Source organism: Bos taurus, chromosome 23 (assembly GCF_002263795.3).
Source record: "Bos taurus isolate L1 Dominette 01449 registration number 42190680 breed Hereford chromosome 23, ARS-UCD2.0, whole genome shotgun sequence".
Lineage (NCBI taxonomy): Eukaryota > Metazoa > Chordata > Mammalia > Artiodactyla > Bovidae > Bos > Bos taurus.
Genome location: NC_037350.1, coordinates 33,501,122 through 33,523,879, shown reverse-complemented (window position 1 = coordinate 33,523,879; position 22,758 = coordinate 33,501,122). Strand labels below are relative to the sequence as shown.

Here is a 22,758-nt window from a genome sequence, read left to right as displayed (position 1 = left end):
AAAAAACTAAGATCATGGCATTCCGTCCCATCACTTCATGGCAAATAGATGGGGAAACAATGGAAACAGTGAGAGACTTTATTTTTGGGGCTCCAAAATCACTGTGGATGGTGACTGCAGCCATGAAATTAAAAGACGCTTGCTCCTTGGGAAAAAAGCTATGACCACCCTAGAACAGCATATTAAAAAGCAGACATTACTTTGCCAACAAAGGTCTGTCGAGTCAAAGCTATGGGTTTTTCAAGTAGTCATGTGTGGATGTGAGAGTTGGACTATAAAGAAAGCTAAGCACCGAAGAATTGATGCTTTTGAACCGTGGTGTTGAAGAAGACTCTTGAGAATCCCTTGGACTGCAAGGAAATCCAACCGGTCCATCCTAAAGGAGATCAGTCCTGGGTATTCATTGGAAGGACTGATGTTGAAGCTGTAACTCCAATACTTTGGTCACCTGATGCAAAGAACTGACTCAGTGGAAAAACCCTGATGCTGGGAAAGATTGAAGGTGGGAAGAGAAGGGGACAACAGAAGATGAGATGGTTGGATGGCATCATCAACTCAATGGACATGAGTTTGAGTAAGCTCTGGGAGTTGGTGATGGACAGGGAAGCCTGGCATGCTGCAGTCCATGGTCTCGCAAAGAGTCGGACACAACTGAGCAACTGAACTGAATGCAAGGCAAAAATAAATGTATAAGTACAAGACAGGTAAGGATAGAGATTTTCTTATATGTGTATATATACAGTCAAAATAAAGAACAATGAATCGTACTCAAGTGTATCAAAGAACGCTGTATGAAAAAGATGCGGGTCGTGCTAGGACCAAATGCACAGCACTTGGAGACACAGATACGAGGGGGGAGGCACAGAAAACCACTGAAGTAAATAAAGAGAAGGAAGGAGGTGCACGCTGTGCTTGAAGAACACAGAATATGTTCAGTGAGATGAGAAATGAAGTTGGAAGGCAAGCCGTGAAATATAAGGTTACAAAGGCAGGCTGAGGCCAAAACACAGCTTCCCTCTGGAAAACAGCTCAAGGAGTCTGCAACCTCACCTGACCTCTCTTCTCTGTGACTTTCCAAAATGCTTCTGTTTGTATCTCTCCCTTTGTGCTTTAAATGGCAGACACTCGATAAATGTGTGTTGAATAATGAATTAATAAGATATTCACTGGTAAATGTTTCTATGTAATATAACTCAGGGAAATTGTGCAGTGTGTTTGAAGGGAACATTTAGCTGCTTCAAAATTATCTTCTCTGTTCCCTAATGCTTGTTAGGCTGATAAATAAAAACCATGGTTTGTACAAGGCAAAATAATGCTGATAAGTCACATTTTAAGGACATCTTGGCATATGTAACTGATATCTTACTTTATCTCACTGATTCAAGTCACTTCAGATAGAAAGAAATCCAAAGGGACATAGAAAACACTGTGCAAATATTGGATGTTATCTTACGTATAGAATGGCTGTGCAAATATTAACTATTTTAGTGATCATTTTCATCATAGGCCACTTACCAGGGGTCTGCAGAAAGTCTCATGAAGCAGGGGTCGTTGTATTTATATGCTAACCTGCCCACACCTACACACATTTTTCTGAGATGCTCACAGGTAATTTTCTAGGGTGCTTGCCTTCGTGTATTTGTGTGTTTTTCTTAAATATCATCATTCAATTCATTTTCCTCATCATTCTTCCATCTCATCCACGTAAGTCCCTGGGGTCAGGGACAAAAGGAGACACTGAAAGTGTCCAACCGCTGACAGAAGTGAGAAGTTTCTTTCAGGTGGGCAGCGCTTCGCCAGCCGCGCAGTTCCTCACCTCGTGTCTCATCAAGGACAAAAAAAAATAGGCTCAGGAAAAGCCTCTACCAATGGGGGTGGTGTGAGTCTGCCTCTCCGACCACCAAAAAAAATACGCGTGTGGAGCCTGCTAGGTCCATTCATGGTGCTGTGCAGGGGAAGAACACTGGACAAGGTAGAGAGGATGCCCGGACCCGCGCTTGCACAAGGCACAGGACCCCGCCTTCCAGAAGGCCCAGGGACCACCAGACTCGGGACGCAGGCAGGAAGCAGGGCTGGCCAGTCCAGGCCCCGCCCACTCGCTGCACATCCGCGCCCCTTCGGCGGCGGCAGCGGCTGCGCGGGCCTCGGCTGCGCGGGCACGCGGGACGCCCAGCTGTCAATCACGCGCAGGCTGAGTTCGGCGAGGCGGGAGCGGCGGCGGCGGCGGCGGCGGTGGCGATGGGACCCCAGCGAGAGATCTGCGGCTAACTGGCTGCATTTGCTCCACGGGTCAGGGGATCGCAAGGGGGCAGGTAAAGCCTTGCGGAGTCCAGGGGTGAGGTTTTCTAGGCTCGATTTGTCTTTCTCCCTCTCCTCCCTTTTTCTTTCCTTTCTCTCTCCTCATGCACAAATATTCATATTCTCTGTCTTTCACACACACGCACACACACACACAGGCGCGCACGCACACACACACTAATTCGACTACATTTATTATATGGGCACAAATCTCTATGAAATCCATGCATGTTAAAATCCACCAATACGTACAAATTAGGAGTAACCAACTCCATTCTTCGGCTGTTTGTGGTTTATGTTATGTAAGAATTTGGGAGGTATACAGGGTGAACTCAGGAGTTTCTTTCCCGTGAGACAAGAAAAGTTGTAATATTAGATGAGAGTAAAAATATATGTATTGGGGGTTTGCAAAGCTGAATTGATTTCTTTTCCAGGCTGAATGTATCCACTCCTTGCCCTTTCCTCTCCTTCGCCTTATCTAAAGATGTTTGAGTTTTTTTATATGATCTCAGCACCTACTTCTTTGTGTTGTTAGAATGAGGCATTGGGTGCGGGTCCGACCAAAGCTGATGACCTCAAAGAAAACAGCAGAACAGCTTTTATTTACTTAATTGGTTCCTGGCTCTGTAGCAGAAATATTTTCAGCACCTTGAACAGCTCCTTGGGCTCCAGACCAGGCCAGCCTCTGGTGAAGGGTATGTGTGGAGTCAATTTTTTTCAAAGGAAGAGAGGACGACGACAGATAAAAAGAAGGATCATTTAATGAGAGAGAGAGGCACAGACGAAAGACAGACAGACTTGTTTTCTGTTACTTATCCAGACCCAGAAATACAATAAAATATCAGGACAAACTAATGTCTCGAAGAAGGTTGGTTTGGCCATGGTACATACAAAGTCAACCAGGAAAATATTGAAAACAGTTTTTCAGGCCTCAGCCATGCTTACACACCTCAAGCCTTTGAGAGTCTCCTGAAGATGGATGGGGAACTGTTCATCAGAAAGAATTCTTAATGCCTCTTGAGAAATACCGTCCCAGTTCTTATTTTCTTTCACATGACTAGAGTAATGTAGGAAACCAATAGCTCTGGAGCTGGCAATGGCTTTTTAATTAAATCTTGCATGGGCACCTGCTTTTCTTAGGCAGATGAAAAGTAAAATGATCATGATAGGAAGAAAATGGATATAGGAGTAAAAAAATCGACCTCTTGAGTAAATCATCCGAAGAGCCTTAATAAGTCTAAAATGCATGTAAATAGATTAGAAAACACAATGGCTATAAGATTATTTTACATTATAATGGAACAGGCACCAAAGAGATCAAGTCTGGAGTCTCCATCGGAAGTTAGTAATCTTTTTCTTTAGAATTTGTAAAACACAAGTGGGTCAGTCTAGTTGGTATTATTGACTGCATGGAATAGAATTATATCAAAATAAGAATATATTTGTATAATGTGTTATAGTTTACAAAGTCCTTTTCATTTACATTATGTCCTTTATAAACTCTTATGAGAGCCCATTAAAAAGTTATAAAATATGTTGTACTTTTCTAAAAAGAAAAAAACGATCTCTGCTCTTGAACAGGAAGTCCTTTGTCAATGTTTTTGTTGATGTTAAATGATTCCTTACAAGTTATAAAAACGACTTATGAAATTTAGACTTTTATCTGGATCACATTCTGCAGAGATTTTTATTCTTAACTAGGTTTGAAGAATGAGCCATTAAAAGGAAAGGTCAAAGAGTAAACAACAAGAAGAGGAAGAGGAGAATTTCAAAGGTAAGACTCAAACTTTGTCACATGTAAATTGGTAAGCACCTTGTGATCTGCACATCGATAAAGAAGTTTAGTGTGAATATGGATTCTTTTGCTCTGCTCATTTTGGTTTGGGACTTTATTTTATCTAACTTAAAAATACATCTCAAAGAGGTAAAGATCATAAGATAACTGCATATCATTATCTCCCCTCCCCCTTTAAAAATTATAAGAGTGACTGCTAATCTACTAACTTAGAAGGAATAAAAATTAACATGGAGAGCCACAATCTCTACCACTGTCCCTGGACAATGAAGTATCTCTGAATGAACCATCGTTCATTAGTAGAAACACATTTTCAAGTTTTAAGTTCATGCTTATATAATTCCAGAATGCTTGATTTGAAAGTAAAAAGCTGTTAGCAGGCTTTCATGCCATCCTGCATCCATTCTGAGTCTAACTGATTCTTTAAAGTGAATTGACCTTTTGCTGTGGTATTGGATAAATTATCTAAATCAGCTTTGTACCTATACCTTGCATCTGTGGCCCAGAAGTGGCTCTAATGAGAACTTCACTCTCATTATCTCAGAATGATTTTATGGGAGAGAAAAACAGTATGAAAAAATTGAATGATCTTTCCAAGAGAATAAAAAGAACAAGGTCTGTGCCTGGCTTCACAGCTGACTCACACATAGAGCCATGGGAAAACACTCATCCTTTTTGGGCCTCAATTTTCTGCCTCTCTTCTCTCGAGAAGACCATGAAGACAAGTAATATAAAATCTCTGGTATTCTTAAGGCTTCATGAGGCATAAAACCTTATTTCTATTTTCATGACTGTAAACATTTTTCAAGTAAAATAAAAAGTAACTGCTCCGATTAGACTGAAATTCAAATTTCCAAGAACTGATATCTAGTGTAGTGGCACACATAAGGATCATGGTAACACATGCATGGGTTTGTTAGCTGAATAGTCATTCAAGGGATTCTCAGTATTTATACTTCTTCCTGCTGCAAATACCTCATTTCAGTGCCCATTTCGTTGCACATACTACTTCAGAAGTGTTTCTTCTTCTAGCCCAAGGGTCAACTGAGAGCAAAATGTGTGCCCCACTCATCTTCGTAACCAGTGTCTCCCATAATCTAGCATATAACTAGTGCTTTAAAAGCACCAAAGGAAAGGAGGAATGAAAAATCAAGGACCACTCAGACCATCATGCACACCAACTCATCTAGAACTCTGTGCCAAGAAATTTCAAAATGGTAAACAGGATAGAAAAATGTCCCTGGCCTCAAGAAGTTTTCAGTTGATCATGTATACAGTCTATCAGACCATCAGATAAACCACATCACAGAGGACTGGTAATAACAAGTGCTATGAAGAGAAACAATTCTGGATAAGGGGATAGAGAGTGATAGCAGGCTGATATTTATTGTGCTCACTGTTGAAAGCCTCTCAGAAGAGTTGGGGAGTGAGAGCAGTTAAGGAATGATTTTTCTGTCTCTATGAGTCCCTGGTATATAATAGGTAGGATATGTGGCTAAGAATTGAATATCCATTTAATGTACAACAGTTAAGATAGATACCATATACAAGAAAAAGAAGAAGACTATGGATGTATCCTCACTTATCCACACCCAGAAAGTCCTTTTGGAAGAATGAAGGCTATTCCCACTCCATAGATGACCAAGTAACCAGACACCAGGGTTGCTTGTTCTCCATCGTGAAGGCCATGCTGGCAGTGAGGATGCAGCAGGCTTCTCTAGAATGTGAATGAAATGAATACTCGTAAGGACTCACTTAAACTCACTATCAGAGAATATTTTACTCACCTCCCCTATTCATACACTTCCTGGGATGTTAAAGCTTTCTCTAGAGAAAGGAGCCCCTTCAGGATCCATCACTTAACAACAGCCATAGATTTAACATTACTGTTTTTGCTGACACTACTATACCTATCGAAACACAAACCAGAATCTTCATGAAACCTTACTCATTAAATAAATGCTAAGACAAGCTAAAGTGCCTTTGCATATACCATCACTTTCTTCTCAATCCTACTTTATCATGTAATCATCACCCAGCTTTTAAAATGATGTTGTGAAATGGTCTTCTGTATCCTCTTTATAATATTGGAGGTGTCAATCAACCAAGTATAACTGTGACATTTTCTATACTAGGACAAAAAGTTACTAGGACAAAAAGTTACTGACTTTCCTATGAGGAATATAACTCTCTGTTGAGATTTTGTAGGTGCAAAATTTCTACTATAATATGTTATATTTTAAAATTCATGTTCTACCAAGTGATCCATCTCCCATAAGAGTGAATCCCAACAAGTTATATGTTTGGAAAGATGTATGAAACCCAGGGACTACCTCTACTGAAATAACATTAAACAAACACACAACTGTTCAGTCTCTTGAATACCAAGTAACTAATCTAGCTAGTAGTTTATACCCTCTTTTAAACTGAAGCTTCATGCATACGATAATAAACCACTCTAACAACCAATCATTCAGAACTTGGGAGGAGGAGGGAAATCCCTAAACCTAGTTGTTTACCCAACAAAAATCAACTCATTCTGTAAATACATTTACAGAACAAATCCTGAAAAAACTACACTTAGAAGGAATTAGAGGTCATCAGGTCCAGCCATCTTATTTTAAGGATGATGAAACCATAACCCAGAGAGGTTACCAAGCTTGCCCAAGATGCCAATACCAGTAAGTTGCAAATCAAGAACCAGCATTAGAGCCCTTTCTCTGCTCTGTGTGGTTGTCGCCGTCAAAGCCATGTCCTTGTACTTTGTATGCCCAGAGAAGAGAATAAGACTCTTTGGGATTTCTCTTCTGAAATGTATCTAACATCACTGAAAATCCATTCTGACTTAGAGTAGAGCCATCTATCACTCAGCCTCAAAAGCATTTGTTTTATGACATCTTCTCTCTCTTTTATGATGTTACCCATATCGTGTTTAGCCAAGTTGGACTGCTGGGTCTCATCCTCTGAAGCAGAAACATTTAACCTAGTGCTCTGGAAACAAGCTGTGCAGGGAAGGCTCTGCACCAAAGCTAAATCCTGAGAAAGGACCACTTCAGCATCAAAGGAAGATAACCCTTACTAGTGTTATGAGGGACTTTTTTTATACCTATCGTATCTATTTTTGGCCTTTTTTAATGTTAAAATCTCTACTGCTTTATAGAAAACCTGAACATATGTATTTGTATGAGCTGGTTCTGATTATGCAAATCTCTTAATCAATCCATACTCCCGTTTATTGTTTTGTCATCTTTCATCTACTCCCTGACTCATATAACCTTTAGTAGATAACTTTTCTATGCCTCAATTTCCTCACTGACAAAGCAGACTTAGTAATACTAATCCCTTCTTCCCTTGACTGAAAGTTTATTAGAATGTCTTAGAAGAAAGTGCCTCTAAAATTATTCTACTTCTATATCACTAATAGGCTCTTATTAATCATCTTCATTGTGTAAGCATGAAATAAAAGGTACTGAAGAGGTCATCCTAGCATTTAAAATATGAAATCTAGGTTAACAAAAGAATTTGGTCCATTAGATGTTATTGCTCTAATCAGGCAAAATGCACTCTGAAATCTTGATATTGTTACAAAATAATATCCTTTTGAAATGTTAAAAAGCAAGCACACACACAAAAAAATTTCTTTCCCTGCTCTCTCCTCCTGGTTGATTTCTTTAGAAGGTAATTGGACCTGAAACAGGAAGAAGCCACTGGAAGGCAGGCACTGAACATAACGCTGACCAACACGCATAAAGATGAGGTCATCAGTCACCATCAGTGACACCTGTTTGCACCGTTTTTCTACGATCAGGGCCATATTTTCCTATACTTGACTACAATTTTTAGCCAAAACCCACTTGTGGCTGAGGGCACACAGTTGCAAGCTATTCTCCAGGTTTCACTTTGTGGCTATGGGTCAGTGAATCCCTTAGTTCAGCTTTGATTTTAGCCCCATGATTATATCCAACCAAACTAAGTGGCCACACAGGAACACTTGCTAGAATTTTAGATTAAGTTTTTCTTGTATATAAACAATACTGCTTTGGTTTCATGACAAGTAATTGAAAACACTTAATGTGTGTTTTTATTGTATTATATAACATAGGCCCTGAGAAACCCTGGTCCAGTAGGAAGATACCTTTGAATGTTGTTCCTTGCTTTGTCAGGTTGAGACAGGGAAAACCATCTAGATTTTAAACTGTGCCCACCCAGGGAAAACCATCTAAAGGATAATTGAAAAATCTAAAAAAGTATTTCACATTTCCAGCTACCTGTTGATCTGCTTATATAGAGATCAGAAAACCAAAGAAACAACAGAATGAGAATTCTCTTACCAAAATTTCTGTCCTTCAGTAATTCCTTGTTTGTTTGTTTTTTCCACGTATTAATAACCAAATGCCTCTCTTTAAGGTCAAATTAGATCAAATTAAATTGAAATTTCCATCTGAAGAAGGCAGCATCCTAAACAACCTACCCAGAGCTTAGTTTCATTAAACAGTTATGTGAATTTTTATTTATAGTAGACACTAAATGGAAATAGTAAAAAGTAGGTCTACTCTCTACATTATGCTCTAGCATCCCATGTGATCAGATGGATCAACAAATAATGCCTGAAATATCTGGAGTTAGAGTCAGTGAGGTGTTAATTATGGACCAAGCCATTTGTGATGAATAAAGTATGAAGCATAAATTGCTCAGCAACTTTTTAATGAAGCTTCTGTACACCTTGTCAATTGTTAGAAGAAGATACATGAGATCCAAAGGCAGAATTTAAAATTGCTATGTAACACCATCTAGCTTCCACAAGGGAACATGGTTAAGCATTGACGAGGACAGTCCAAGACAAATTTCATCTGTAGCAAGTGAGAGTGCCTGCCTAATTCTTTAACATGAAAAGTGTAAACACTACTGGATTCTAAGAGATTGAAGCTTTCTTGTCAAGACAACTGAAAATCTCAGCTTCCTTGCTGCATTTCTCACGTGCTTCCTGCTTAAATTTTTGCAAGTGTGCTGCACTGTTAATGTCTCGTTTCACTTATGGAGAACCAGTTCTGGTCATTGAGTGTTTGGGGTGATTTTGCATTCAGTAAAGAAGATCAGCTTGGGTAAGAAAGACAAGTCTTTAAAGGTATCTTTTCTGCCCAGAAAAAGAGCATTGTTCAATTAGGCTGACATTATTCAACCTGGTTCTTACCTTTAATATGCCTTTTGATCCTGAGGCCAGAGCTCATCGGGCTGATGCCTGTGGATGTTTTCATTCCAGCCAAGAAGGATGAGTTCTTGCAGCAACGTCTGTGGGTCCAGGCAGGCACAGGCTGCTACCGAGGCTGGGCACCAGCGCTATGGAGTCCGGTCCTACCTGCACCAGTTTTATGAGGACTGTACCACTTCCATCTGGGAGTATGAGGATGATTTCCAGATCCAGAGATCACCCAACAGGTGGAGCTCAGTATTCTGGAAGGTAAGTAAAGAGCATGGGTTTAACTCAGGAAATGGAGAAGTCATTTCATACGGTAAGTAATTCAGCTGCAGAGAGCTGAGAGGTCTGGGACTCTGTATGTGCATTCCTCTTGGTGATACTGAGTGCAGTTTTCTTCCTTAGGAAAGGAGACTGTAAACCTTGGGAAGAAAGCCTCTAAACACAGCACAGTTGTTGATTTTCAGGTGAAATGTAAATAGGTATAATCGCCATCATTATTATTTTTGCTACTGTTATTAATGTGCCACATAAATTCACCAACTATGAAAGCCATTCAAAGGCAAAACATGCTTTAAGCCTCCCCTGCAGGTTTGGATGGTATCATTTTAAAAGTTACAATAATAATTAAAAGAAATAGTTGGGTACTGGAGAGAGTTAATGCAGAGGCATAATACAGTGGTCAGTCTACCTGCCCTACTTCTACTAGATATGTGGTCATAAAGTTCTGTGAGCTTAAGCTTCCTTGAAAGGTAGGAGCCTTGCTGGACAAGAAATTCAGTCATTCAGTATGAATTAGTGAACACCTACTCCATTCAAAAAGTTGCGAAGTGCTGAAAATTAAAGCGGTAAATGGGAGAAGAAAAAGTCCCTGCCCTTACAAAATTTACAATCTATCATGGAAAACATACCATAAACAAATAAACCACACAATAATAGTAGAAAGTAGCAAGTATTAGTCTTGCAAGTAGCAAGAATAATATGGCAAGTGCTATGAAGAGAACTAAATCAGAATAAGAGGCTAGGGAGGGATAGAGAACTGATATTTAGTTATGCTGATCACAGAAAGCCTTTCGAAGAAGATGACCTTTGAACAAATACCAGGATACGCTGAGGGAGGAGACCATAAAATTAATGGGCTGAAGGTCATTCTCGGCTGGGAAAATAGCAAATCCAAAAGCTCTGAAATGGGAACAAGTTTGGTGTGTTTGAAAAATAGCAAGAGATCCAGTCTGGGTGAAGAGGAATGAGAGGGAGGAAAGAACAGGTGACAATTTCAGAAAAATTACGGGACACAGATGATTTGTGTGAAGCCTCGGAGGTGATTGTGAAGACTTTGGCTTTCCCCTTGAGAGACACAAGAAGCCACCTGAATGTTCAAGTAGGTGAGTGATGCGACCTGACCAATATTTTAGCAGGATCATTGTGGCTATAGCACAGAAAATAAATTACAGAACCACAAAGATCAGATCAGATCAGATCAGATCAGTCGCTCAGTTGTGTCCGACTCTTTGCGACCCCATGAATCACAGCACGCCAGGCCTCCCTGTCCATCACCAACTCCCGGAGTTCACTGAGACTCACGTCCATTGAGTCAGTGATGCCATCCAGCCATCTCATCCTCTGTCGTCCCCTTCTCCTCCTGCCCCCAATCCCTCCCAGCATCAGAGTCTTTTCCAATGAGTCAACTCTTCGCATGAGGTGGCCAAAGTACTGGAGTTTCAGCTTTAGCATCATTCCTTCCAAAGAAATCCCAGGGCTGATCTCACTAAATTATTTAAGAGTCTATTGAAGTACCCAGGGGCAAGAGAAAATAGTGGCTTAGATTAGGAATGGTGTTAACGGAGATGGTAAAATGTAGTCAGATTTAACATGAAATTTGAAGGCCAGCTGTTAAGACACACTGGCGAATTAGACATAAGAGAAAGAAGAGTCAAGCCTGACTCCAAGACTTGCAGCCTGAGATCTTTGGTGGATGATGTTATAACTCACTGGGATGAACACCAGGAGAGCAGTGGGATGGGTGATGAGTCAAGACTTTGATTTTGGCGTTGCTACATTGGCAAGTCAGATACGACTTAGCAACTAAACACCACCACCACATTGGAGGTGCCTATTAATCATGCGAGTGGGGATCTGCAGAAGCATTTAAATATACCAGTCTTCAGCTCCTGAATTGGGAGTCACTGACCTATAGAATGTATATAAGGTACCAGACTAGAAAAGGTCATCCAAGAAGAGAGTACAGACATAAAAGAGAAGATGGCATTGGATGTTCCAACATTTATAAATCAGGGAAAGGACAAGGATGTAGGAAGGGCTACTGAGAAGGTTCAGCTTTAGGTGATGCCTCAGATTCCCTCCAGTCTATAATTCTGCGTTTTAGAGATTTCCAATCATCCCCAACTTTCTCCCAAAATATCACAGAAATTTAGACACTGATACTGACATAACCTTCCAATATACTGGCAATAGAATTCAACAAGAGGCAATTAACAAAGTAACGATTATAAGCATGGACTCTGTCCTCGGCCCAGTCACGTCTGACTCTTTGTGACCCCATGGACTGCAGCACGCCAGGCCTCCCTGTCCCTCACCATCTCCTGAAGTTTGCCCAAGTTCATGTTCATTGTATAGGTGATGCCATCCAGCCATCTCATTCTCTGACGCCTTCTTCTCCTTCTGCCCTCAATCTTTCCCAGCATCAGGGACTTTTCAGTGAATCGGCTGTTCACATCAATGGCCAAAATACTGGAGTTTCAGCTTCAGCTTCAGTCCTTCCAATGAGTATTCAGGGTTGATTTCCCTTAAGATTGACTGGTTTGAGCTTATTGCTGTGCAAGGGACTCTCGAGAGTCTTCTCCAGTGCCACAGTTCAAAGACATCCATTCCTCGGCTGACATGGGTTCAAATCTCAACTTTTTCATTTAATAGCTATAACTATTATACCAGGTAATTCAGTGGTAAAGAATCCACCTGCCAATGCAGGAGATGTGGGTTTTGTCCCTGGGTCAGGAATGTCCCCTGGAGGAGGAAATGGCAACCCACTCCGGTATTCTTGCCTGGAAAATCCTACAGACAGAGGAACCTGGCAGGCTACAGTCCATAGGGTCACAAAGAGTTGGACACGGCTAAGCACGAACATGAGAAACTTGACCTTAATGAGCCTCTAACAGTGATACATATAATACCTACCACATACTTGTGAGAGTTAAGTAAGATAACATATGAAAAGAGCTTAGTACAATGTCTGGGAGGTACTCAATAAGCATTTAATGTATTAGCTCCTATTACCAGATGTCATATGGAACACTGAGGTCTGAAATAGAAATAAAACTGGAAACTTAGTTAATAAGTAAAATATTGGGTAATATAGTTGTTACTATGGTTTACCCAAGACCTCTGTTGATTCAAAATCTTACTACTGGCAGGTTCCCTGTATTAGAATTGGTCAAGCCAGCCTTTTTATTCTGTACAAGTGTTACCTCTGAGGAATTGGTACTGGCCTGGACCAGTGAAATACACAGCCAAGCTTGGCACATCTTGTATTTACCCAGATAAGTGGGTGGTTGCTTCTCTATGTGTCAAAAAAACAAATATTTGCCTGACAGGTCTGTTGTGCCAAGAGCCTAAAATGCCTCTGACATACAGAATATTGCAAATGCTGGTGGTTCCAAAACACTAGTGGCTATACGATTTGTGAAGCTATAAATCCATCAAATAATATACGGGTATGGATTTACAATAAAGAACTCTCAGTAAATTACCAACCCCAGAATTCAGATTTCAGTGTTTTCTCTCTTCTGTTTTATACAAACAAGATCCAAAGGTATTTGTTCCCTGTTGTACTGGACCTAGTTCAGAGAATAAAGCCGAGCAAACATCCATGGCATCATAGAGGTTATATGCCAGCAAAATCTAAATCCTAAACTTACATCCTAATCATAAAACCCTAGGTGGGGCTTTGAGAAGCTTACAGTCAACCAGAAATACCCAAGAATGGAGTGTCTTAGAGACCTCATCTCTACCAAGGGAATACACCTGCCACTCCTGGGTTGCCTCCTAGGGAATATAAGGGAACTCTTACCAGTGAATGTATGAAGCACTTTGTATCAACACAGAGAAAGGCACTGATTATGCATGTTTCCATTATGATTCTTTTTTATGTTTTTTTTTTTTCAAACTGCATCTTGTAAATAGTTCAAGATGTGGGCTCCCCCGACCTCTCTTCCACTATAGCGTTGCTAAGGCCACAGGGGTCTCTCACTGGGGCCACACTCACAGAGCCCCAGCAGGGCTCTGCTGCTGAGCCAGCTCCTTAGTGTGGGCAGCAATGCGAGGGGGCTTAATGAGAATGGAGAGTGGAATCAGTCGGGCCTGAGTTAGAAACTTTATGGGACTTCTCTGGTGGCTCGGATGGTAAAGAATCTGCCCACAAGGCAGGAAGAGGCGGGTTCAGTCCCTGGATCGGGAAGATCCCCTGGAGAAGGAAATGGCAACCCATTCCAGTATTCTTGCCTGGAGAATTCCATGGACAGAGGAGCCTGGAAGGCTACAGTCCATACAGTCCATGGGGTCCCAAAGAGTCTAACACTTAAGAAACTTTGCTCCATCCGTGGATCGACATAACCTTGTTCCCACAATGCTGTTCTTTTTTTAAAAAAACAAATACTTATCTGTCCACCATGCACAAGGCTCTGGGTTCAGTTGTGAACATGACACTTCTTTGCTTGTGAATAAGGTATAGCCTTGACCTGACAGAGTTCACAGTCAAATAAGGAAGATGGTTGTGTACGGAGATTGTTACAATCCACTGTAACAAGAGCTGGATCACAGAGACTTTGAAAGGCTGTGAAGTAGAAATGTCTCCAGAACTTTCCAGCTTGATTGAGTACAGTGAGAGGCTAAGGTAATAAATCAAGACTGTCTTGGGAAGGTTGTCTCACAAGCAGGAACAAACAGCCTCACCGCACCACCACCACACCACACACACACACAGTGTTATACACATTCTCTGTGCCTCACATTCTAGATGCCTGCGTGACTGCCTCTGGCACTGCTAACCTCCCCAGTGCCTGCAACTGCTGCTGTCTGCAAAAACCTGTGTGACACGGTCCCATCTACCCACTGCTTCTGGCCAAGAACCTAACAGGCTGGCGTGGAATTTTTCTTTTTCATCCTTGCACCTGACCTTGACTAAGATTGCTGCCACTATCACTGTGCAGCAAACAGCCAAAGTACAGCAGGTGTGAACTAATGGAAGCAGTCTTCTCACCCCAATCGTTCTTTCCTCACTCTAGGATTATCCTCCTCCTTCTCAGCTGATATTAGAAATTTCCCAAAGGATGTGGCTCAGACGGTAAAGCGTCTGCCTACAATGCGGGAGACCCGGGTTCGATCCCTGGGTTGGGAAGATCCTCTGGAGAAGGAAATGGCAACCCACTCCAGTGCTCTTGCCTGGAAAATCCCATGGAAGGAGGAGTGTGGTAGGCTCTAGTCCATGAGATCGCGAAGAGTCAGACATGACTGAGCCCTTCACTTTCAAAGGATGTTCAACAGCAATGGGCAGGTACAAGGCAAGACTGTTTCCTCCCAAGACTTAGTAAAAGTGAAAATGATCCTGGTACCTCTACCATCTCCCTAGACCCCCTCCTTCCTGTTCCAGTCTCTCCAGTTTCCCCCCTTATTCTGAATAAGCTAAATCAGAATTTAAACCTACATCTTGGATTTCTTTTCAAAGTCTTGCTTAAAATGAATAAGGAAACCCCTTAAGAGAAACCACGTGGTATTATTTTCTAAAAAGCATTTTTCTCAGATGGCATGTGAAAAATGGATGAAGAAAGATGAGCCTAGCCAGGGGGACGATCAGAATGCTGTTGCAATGACGTGGGCGAGAGTTAATAGTGCTCTGTTACCATTAGGGCAGCTGTGGTGATGGAGAGAGAAGATTCAAGAGAATCTTATGAGGTAGAATTAATAAGATTTAATTGTCCATTGACTACCAGCATGAGGAAGGACTCAGTGAATGGATGGATGGCAGGAATGCAGAGAAATTAAGCAGAAAAGAAGAAAATATCATTTTGAATATTTGGGGTTTGAAGAGCCTTTGGGACATCTTTGTGTAAATCCTCCAATTGACTATCATAAATATGGGACTACAGACTGGGAGAGAAATCTAGACTGGAGTTGGAGATTTGGAAGCCATTGGTAAATAGGTGGGAGTTGAAACTGTGGCCACAAAATTAAACCCTAGAGAGAACGTATTGAGTAAGCAATGTGAGTCAGGGCTGGAACCCTGGGGAACACCAATAATTTAGGAGTTTCTGGCAAAGCAGGTTAGAGTGAGTCGTTAAAGATATAGATGTGGACGCAGGAGAGAAATGTGTCAGGGAAAACCACTGGTGATGGTCTTAAGAAAGCCTGAGTGCTGAAAATCAATGACTACAGGATATACACATGGAGAAGAAAAATTGGATTTGACAATTGGGAGGTCATCGGTGACCTCAGAGAAACCAGTTTCAGTGCAATGGTAGAGGACTAAGCTTTTCTGCCAAAGGTAGGAATGAGTTCAAGCAGTAGCTAGAGGGGAATGCAGGGTTCTGGAATAGCTTTTGAAGATGGAAGTGATCGAATGTGCTAACTGGCCGGAGGGACATAGCTAGAGGAACTAGCGGGGGATCCCACTGCCCAGGAGGGCTGTGGAAACTGTACCAGGTGAGGCCTACATGGAAGGATCTGGATCCCAGCCTGGCATCAGTCATTGCTTTGTAAAGCTCAGTGTCCCTACAAGAGGGTCAGGCCAGATGAGTTAGAATCTGCCATCAGTCTGGCAGGGGACACCACTCTGAGCTCAGGTGCTGCTAAGGAGAGGTCAGCCGCAGCCCTCAGAGCAGAGGAGGATGAAGGAAGGCCCGTCTCCACTCTTGCTATGCTTCTTCTGGATTTTACCTCAAATCCAGATGGCTCCTTTCACATTTAGCTCCATCCAGCAATTTCCCCCCACATGCTGCTCTTCCCTGCCATGCTGGTTCTGGCTTCCAACAGTCATGACTGCCTCCTCTCTGCCAGAACAGCTGCCTTGCTCCTGCTGCCAGCTCTGCTTCTTGGAGTAAACTGCATTTTCAGATCTCATCAGCTTGCAGACGGAACAACGAAGGGGACGTTAGTCAAAATAACAGCAGTTTCTGGCTCATGGCCCCCAGCAGCAGAATTTCTGGAATCCGAGCTCTCTTCCCTGTCCAGTCCTCCTTTCCAGCAGCAGATACTGGGTTTTCACCGCTCCACCCCAGAGTCAACAGAGTCATCAGAAGTCACAGCACAAAAACTGCCCTTGTGTATAGTCGCTCAGTCAAGTCTGACTCTTTGTGACCTCATAGACTATAGCCCGCCAGGCTCCTCTGTGCATGGGATTTCCCAGGCTAGAATACTGGATGGGTTGCCGTTTCCTTCTCCAGGGAAAACTGCCCTTGCTGCTGTCTCTACAGTCAGCGTGTCATCACCTGGAGAGGCCCTTCTCTCTCACTAGGGGTGTTGATTTAACCATCCCACAGCACCCAGCTACTCTGGGCAGCCCCTCTCCCAGCAGCCCTGCAAGACTTTTGCATGACCCCAAACAGAGCTGGTTTACTGTCTTCAGTTCAGTTCAGTCGCTCAGTCGTGTCCGACTCTTTGCTACCCCATGAATCGCAGCATGCCAGGCCTCCCTGTCCATCACCATCTCCCGGAGTTCACTCAAACTCACGTCCATCAAGTCAGTGATGCCATCCAGCCATCTCATCCTCTGCTGTCCCCTTCTCCTCCTGCCCCCAATCCCTCCCAGCATCAGAGTCTTTTCCAATGAGTCAACTCTTTGCATGAGGTGGCCAAAGTACTGGAGTTTCAGCTTTAGCATCAGTCCTTCCAAAGAACATCCAGGGCTGATCTCCTTTAGAATGGACTGGTTGGATCTCCTTGCAGTCCAAGGGACTCTCAAGAGTCTTCTCCAACACCACAGTTCAAAATCATCAATTCTTCAGCGCTCAGCCTTCTTCACAGTCCAACTCTCACATCCATACATGACCACTGGAAAAACCATAGCCTTGACTAGACGGACTTTTGTTGGCAAAGTAATGTCTCTGCTTTTCAATATGCCATCTAGGTTGGTCATAACTTTTCTTCCAAGGAGTAAGCGTCTTTTAATTTCATGGCTGCAGCCACCATCTGCAGTGATTTTGGAGCCCAAAAAAATAAAGTCTGACACTGTTTCCACTGTTTACTCTCTTAGAACCTTTAAGAGAAAAGCCTGTGTTGCCTTTCTTAAACTTTAATAGAACCTCTTTTCTCTTAGACCTAGAACTACTTCAAGTCAGAGCCATGTCCAGAGACAAATTTTTTGATCCTGTATGGCCTCACTCCAAAGTTCTTATTCCATTCAGTACGCTTAGATGGCACCAGGATTACACTGATATATCTCAGTATCCCTCCTCACTACCATGACGCTCTCTGTGAAGTATTCTCAGTGTTCCTCCTTCATGCCTACCACCCCAAGCTCTTCCTGATGTGTTTGAACAGGTTTGGAGTCACTCTCTGGGCACCTCTTTTGGAGATCCTCATTAGACTTGCACGGGTGGCACCCTCAGAATCCTGGGGATTACGTACTATTCATTACGTCATGCTCCCCTCCACGGATGGCAAGCCTCTCTCTCCAATCCTCTGATATAACAGGGACAGGGGCAAGACTCAGGGAGGCCAGCCACTTTCCAGTTCTTGAAGTGAGCAGTTCTGCCATCTGCAAGGCATCGTTTGCCTTTTAGCTTCTGACTGATATTCCAAGAGTGGATTTTAATCTATAAAACACTGCTCAGTTGAGGAGCAAACTTCTCTGAGAATCAATCACCTGGCTCCAAGTTCAGCAGTCTGGTGGTTTAAGTTAGTCCGTCAGGAATATTTATTGGGCGCAAGACTAGACTGACTGCTACAGAGAGACAGGACAGAAATAGAAGACGGAGCACCCTGGCCTCCCTTGCTCTTAAGAACCTTAGAAACGAAGATGGATACGTTTTTGCTGCCCTCAATTTTGGAGAATTAGTGCCAGTTCTTGAGGAGGGAGGTAATTTAGTGACATACGAAGCATGTCACCATGGATATTTAAGTTAATTTAGTTTGGGCATTCTGAATTTTCCAACATGAGTCATTTTTTAAACATTATAAATAACGGTTAGTCTTTGAAGGTGAATTGATTTGCCACCATTCTTGGAAAAATGTAGAAAGCCATCCAAAATATGATATTTTACAACCCAATTTTTTCCTGCAATACTTTATCTTATGTAGAATACTTTTTTTCAGATGACTGACTCTTCTTTTTCAGTTTCTTTACAACATTACATAATGGAAATTTGTTTATATATGGTGACAAACTCTATTGTAATTTTTTAAAAAATAGTAAAGGCAATGTACAAAATATCAATTTGGTGAAGTCTCATGGAAGAATGAAGGTGGGAACTGGGGCTTGGAAGTCACACAGAGCTGGCAGAGTCGTCACACCACCTGCTTAATCAGGGGACCTTGAACTATGTTTCTTCAACCCTATAAACCTCAGTTTCTCATAGGTGAAATAGGGATAAAAATATCTACATCTCATGAGACGCTAGTGAGGATTAAGTGAAAATCACAGTGCCTGGGTCATGATCAGTGCTCACTAACATTAGCTCTCCTCCCCTCTTTGTTAGAGTGATGGATTTGCAAATGTTTTCCTTCTGTTATCCCAACTTTCTACTAAAGAAGTATCTAATAAGGTGTATTTCCTTGAATTACAATAAGTAAGTTAGATAAATATACTTTAGATGTTCAAGATTAAATGGTGTTATGCATTTGGTTATTTTTCCAACCTTGTTATTCTAACTAAAAGCAATTAGGAACAGGAGGAAATGAAAAATGTGTCTAAAAAATAAGCTATATTAGCTGTTCTTTATCCCAAGTACTGACAGATTGTTGCAATGCTCTTGCCAATGTAGCATAATTTTACAAGAGGCACATTTCCAAATAATAGTAGTAATAGCTACTTATTGCAATGTGTGACTTAGCCAGGCCCAGGGCTGAAAGCTTTCATGCATGGTCTCCTTTAGTCCTCACAACTTTATGAGGTAGGTACTATTATCATTTATCATTTTATAAATGGGAAAGTTAATGAGAGTGTTTAAGTAGCTTTCCTTCTATGATTCAAGTACTAGTTGGCAGTGCTGGAATCCAAGCCTGAGTCTGTTCATTCCAAACCTCTGAGCTTAAACCACCAAATGGTATATCACTCTCCATCTTCAGTGGGTTACATTTTATTGGAACTTGAGCTAATGCAGTTTCATCTCCATCTGCTGCTCTTTATGTTTCTCAACCTCTGCACAAGTAAAGTCCAAACAGCTACATATTAGAGAAGAAAGAACACTGGCCTAGGGGTCTGACCTGTGGCTTCTAGCCCATCCTGTGCTACTTACTACCTGTCCTCCCTGTCCCTCCTTGGGGCAGTGACCTACCCTCCATGAGGCTACATTCCCTTGCCTTTAACTGGTAATCATGGTTCTTTCTCCACCAACTTGGAGAAAGGGAGAGTTGTTCCACACTGTCAATGGCCTCCAGCCAAAATCACCAGGAACACACTTCTGTGTTGAACAAGTTGAGTGTATTGCTCATCACAGTGAGAGAAAATGACACCAAAGGGCATTTCAATAAGAGAATGTGAGAAAGGATTATAGGGTGTGGGCGTTGGTTGGGTGATTTGAGGAGGGTGGGATAGGCGTGGGGGACTGAAGAGTCTACAGGAGCCAGAGTTTACTTTGGATTATCAGGGACAATTCTATGATTAGGTATAAGATAATAAATCTTATCTATCCCAAGGGCAGACTGCTGCTAAGTTGCTTCAGTCGTGTCCAACTCTGTGCGACCCCATAGACAGCAGCCCACCAGGCTCCTCTGTCCCTGGGATTCTCCAGGCAAGAATACTGGAGTGGGTTGCCATTTCCTTCTCCATGGCAGACTAGAGTGAGACTAAATAAAACTGTAATTGGTAAAGAATCAACAGTCATTTATATTATGCAGGGTGGGAAGAACATAGTATTTTCTGGTTTGTAAATGACCTTGTTTTTGTCTGTGCTTAGACAAAATTATGAAGTGGTTTTGGTTTGTCTCACTTCGTCATGAGTACAGAATGAGCTTGTCTGATGTTGAGGTTCTGTGAGGTTGATTGTGCCAACAGAACAACATGGCACCCATGGGGGTCCCAGGCCAGCTTCTGGCGGATAGAGTGATGCCAGCTCTTAGGTATGGGGCTGTTTTTCTCTTGCTCAAGACCAAATGAGACAACATAAGCCAAAGGGACTTTGCCAATTGCAGAGCATCAGACAAACAGAAAACTCGAAGGAAAAATCAAGTCAGTGATGCAGCACCTGGCTGGTATCAAAATCAGAAAAGTCCTCCTTTCACCTTCTTTTTTAAAAAGAAAATTATGTAGGCTTCCAACTGGGAAAAATCTCTCCTTTTAAACAAGACCTGCCCTGCCCTAGGGAGCTGAAGTACCACATTCACTCTATCTTGTTTGTGTCTTTCTCTAGGTCGGACTCATCTCGGGCACAGTCTTCGTGATTCTCGGATTGACTGTCCTGGCAGTGGGATTTCTTGTGCCCCCCAAAATCGAAGCCTTTGGCGAGGCCAATTTCGTGGTGGTGGACACGCACGCTGTCCAGTTTAACGGAGCCCTTGACATGTGCAAGCTGGCGGGCGCCGTCCTCTTCTGCATCGGGGGCACGTCCATGGCAGGGTGCCTGCTAATGTCGGTGTCTGCAAAAAGCTACTCCAAAGAAGAGAAATTCCTTCAGCAAAGGTTTAAAGAGCGAATCGCAGACATCAAGGCCCACACTCAGCCCATTACAAGAGCTCCGGGCCCGGGAGAAACAAAGATACCGGTCACTTTGTCCAGGGTTCACAATGTCCAGCCCTTAGCGGCAACCTGAAATCTTTTCCACCCAACCCTCCCCTCTCTAATTCACACCCAGTGTTGCAAGGGAACAGGCCAGTTTGGGAGATGACAAGGCTTTGGCATTGATCTGCCCCAGAGCTGTGCTGGGCAGTGGGCAGAGTGGTGACTGAGCTTAGGCTCATTCCATTCAGTGGCCCTGGGGACGCTTGACGCAGTGGGTCAGCGTGGGCACATGCACCCAGCTGCCTAAAGAGGTGCGGCTGGGTGCCCACCAGGAGTTCTCTGGACCTCCTCTCTCATACAGTGTGACTTTGTGACATTTTCCGTGTTCTTGGAAAGCACTCAACAGTTCAGACCAGCCTACCAATGGCTAACGTGGTCCATTTTACTTTCTTGTGTTGTTTTTTCTAATTTTCTAACCTTTCCTGTGTGGTGCTGCCTTCTATTCCTGGTCTCACTACATGTAAGATATTGTCGTGTGTGTTCATAGAAAAATCAAATTCCCTGATTTTGACCCCAACCTCGGTCTTTTAGCTCTAACGTAATATGAGTCCTTAAGATCAGAAACAAACTTTTCAGAATTCTCCACAAACCTTTCTTTCTTTGTTTTGTTTTCTCCAGTTTTTTCCACTTAAAGAGCTCAAATTGCCAACTTTAGAGTCTTGGGAAAGAAATTACTATTAGGAGAATCTATGCAGTGACCAAAAGCACTGAAGTAAAAGTCAAGAAATTTGAGTTCCTGTTACTCACTAGCTGCATGGTCTTGGGGAAAGCACCTAACCTCCCAGGCCTCAGTTTCCCCGTCTGTAGAATGGGGGTCCTGGTCTGTGATGTCTCGTTTTGCCGTGTGTCGTTGTGTGTCCATGACCAAGGATGTTTACAGCGCTCCTGTGGTCTCGCCACAGTGGGATTCTTTCAGATCTGGACTCCCAGAAACTTGCCAAGTCAGGATCCTCATGCCACCTACTCCTAAATATCCAGCCCCAGCAGTTTATACAATGCTGTCATATTTTTATAGAGACAAAAGTAAGCCATCCTCCACTAAGAAACCCCCTGAGTAGATATAAACCTTAAGAGGGTTTTCTTTCTCGAAAAAGGCACTTTCTTCTCCTGTAAAGTGTTCATCTCATCCCTTTGCACTTCTGTTTAGTCTGTGGATTTAAATTAGACTGAGGAAAACAGAACACGTGAGCTTGAGACCCTCTCAGAACCTGTGCCACCTTCGAATTCTGTCTTTTTGTTTTTTCCTTCCTTCACTGGATAAATAAAACATGTGAACGAGCAGAACCCGAATTGCCTTGTCATTCCTTCGGTGTGGCTGTTTTCTCTCCAACGTGTGATTTTCCATTCTGAGGCTGAGTGAGCTCTGCAGGTCCCCTGGGGAAGTGGAAGAATAAACGAAGCAATTAGTACTCTTGTGCACATGGTTTCTTTTGCATCATCCAGCATCAAACATGCGGCAGATCAGCATCCTTCACAAGGATCGTTGGCCGCGTTTGGGAGAAACTGTTCTAGTTTACTTGGGTT

At 42.5% G+C, this 22,758-nt stretch overlaps 1 protein-coding gene across 1 annotated transcript; it reads left to right on the top strand.

The window, feature by feature from the left end:
- The first annotated feature begins 2,204 nt into the window (after positions 1-2,204).
- NRSN1 (neurensin 1) lies at positions 2,205-22,518 on the top strand. Its single transcript, NM_001075469.1, has 4 exons — positions 2,205-2,312; positions 4,000-4,072; positions 9,354-9,551; positions 20,867-22,518. Exons 3-4 carry the CDS (start codon positions 9,363-9,365, stop codon positions 21,263-21,265), a joined length of 588 nt encoding a protein of 195 aa, NP_001068937.1. The 5' UTR covers positions 2,205-2,312; positions 4,000-4,072; positions 9,354-9,362; the 3' UTR covers positions 21,266-22,518.
- Positions 22,519-22,758: the final 240 nt, after the last annotated feature.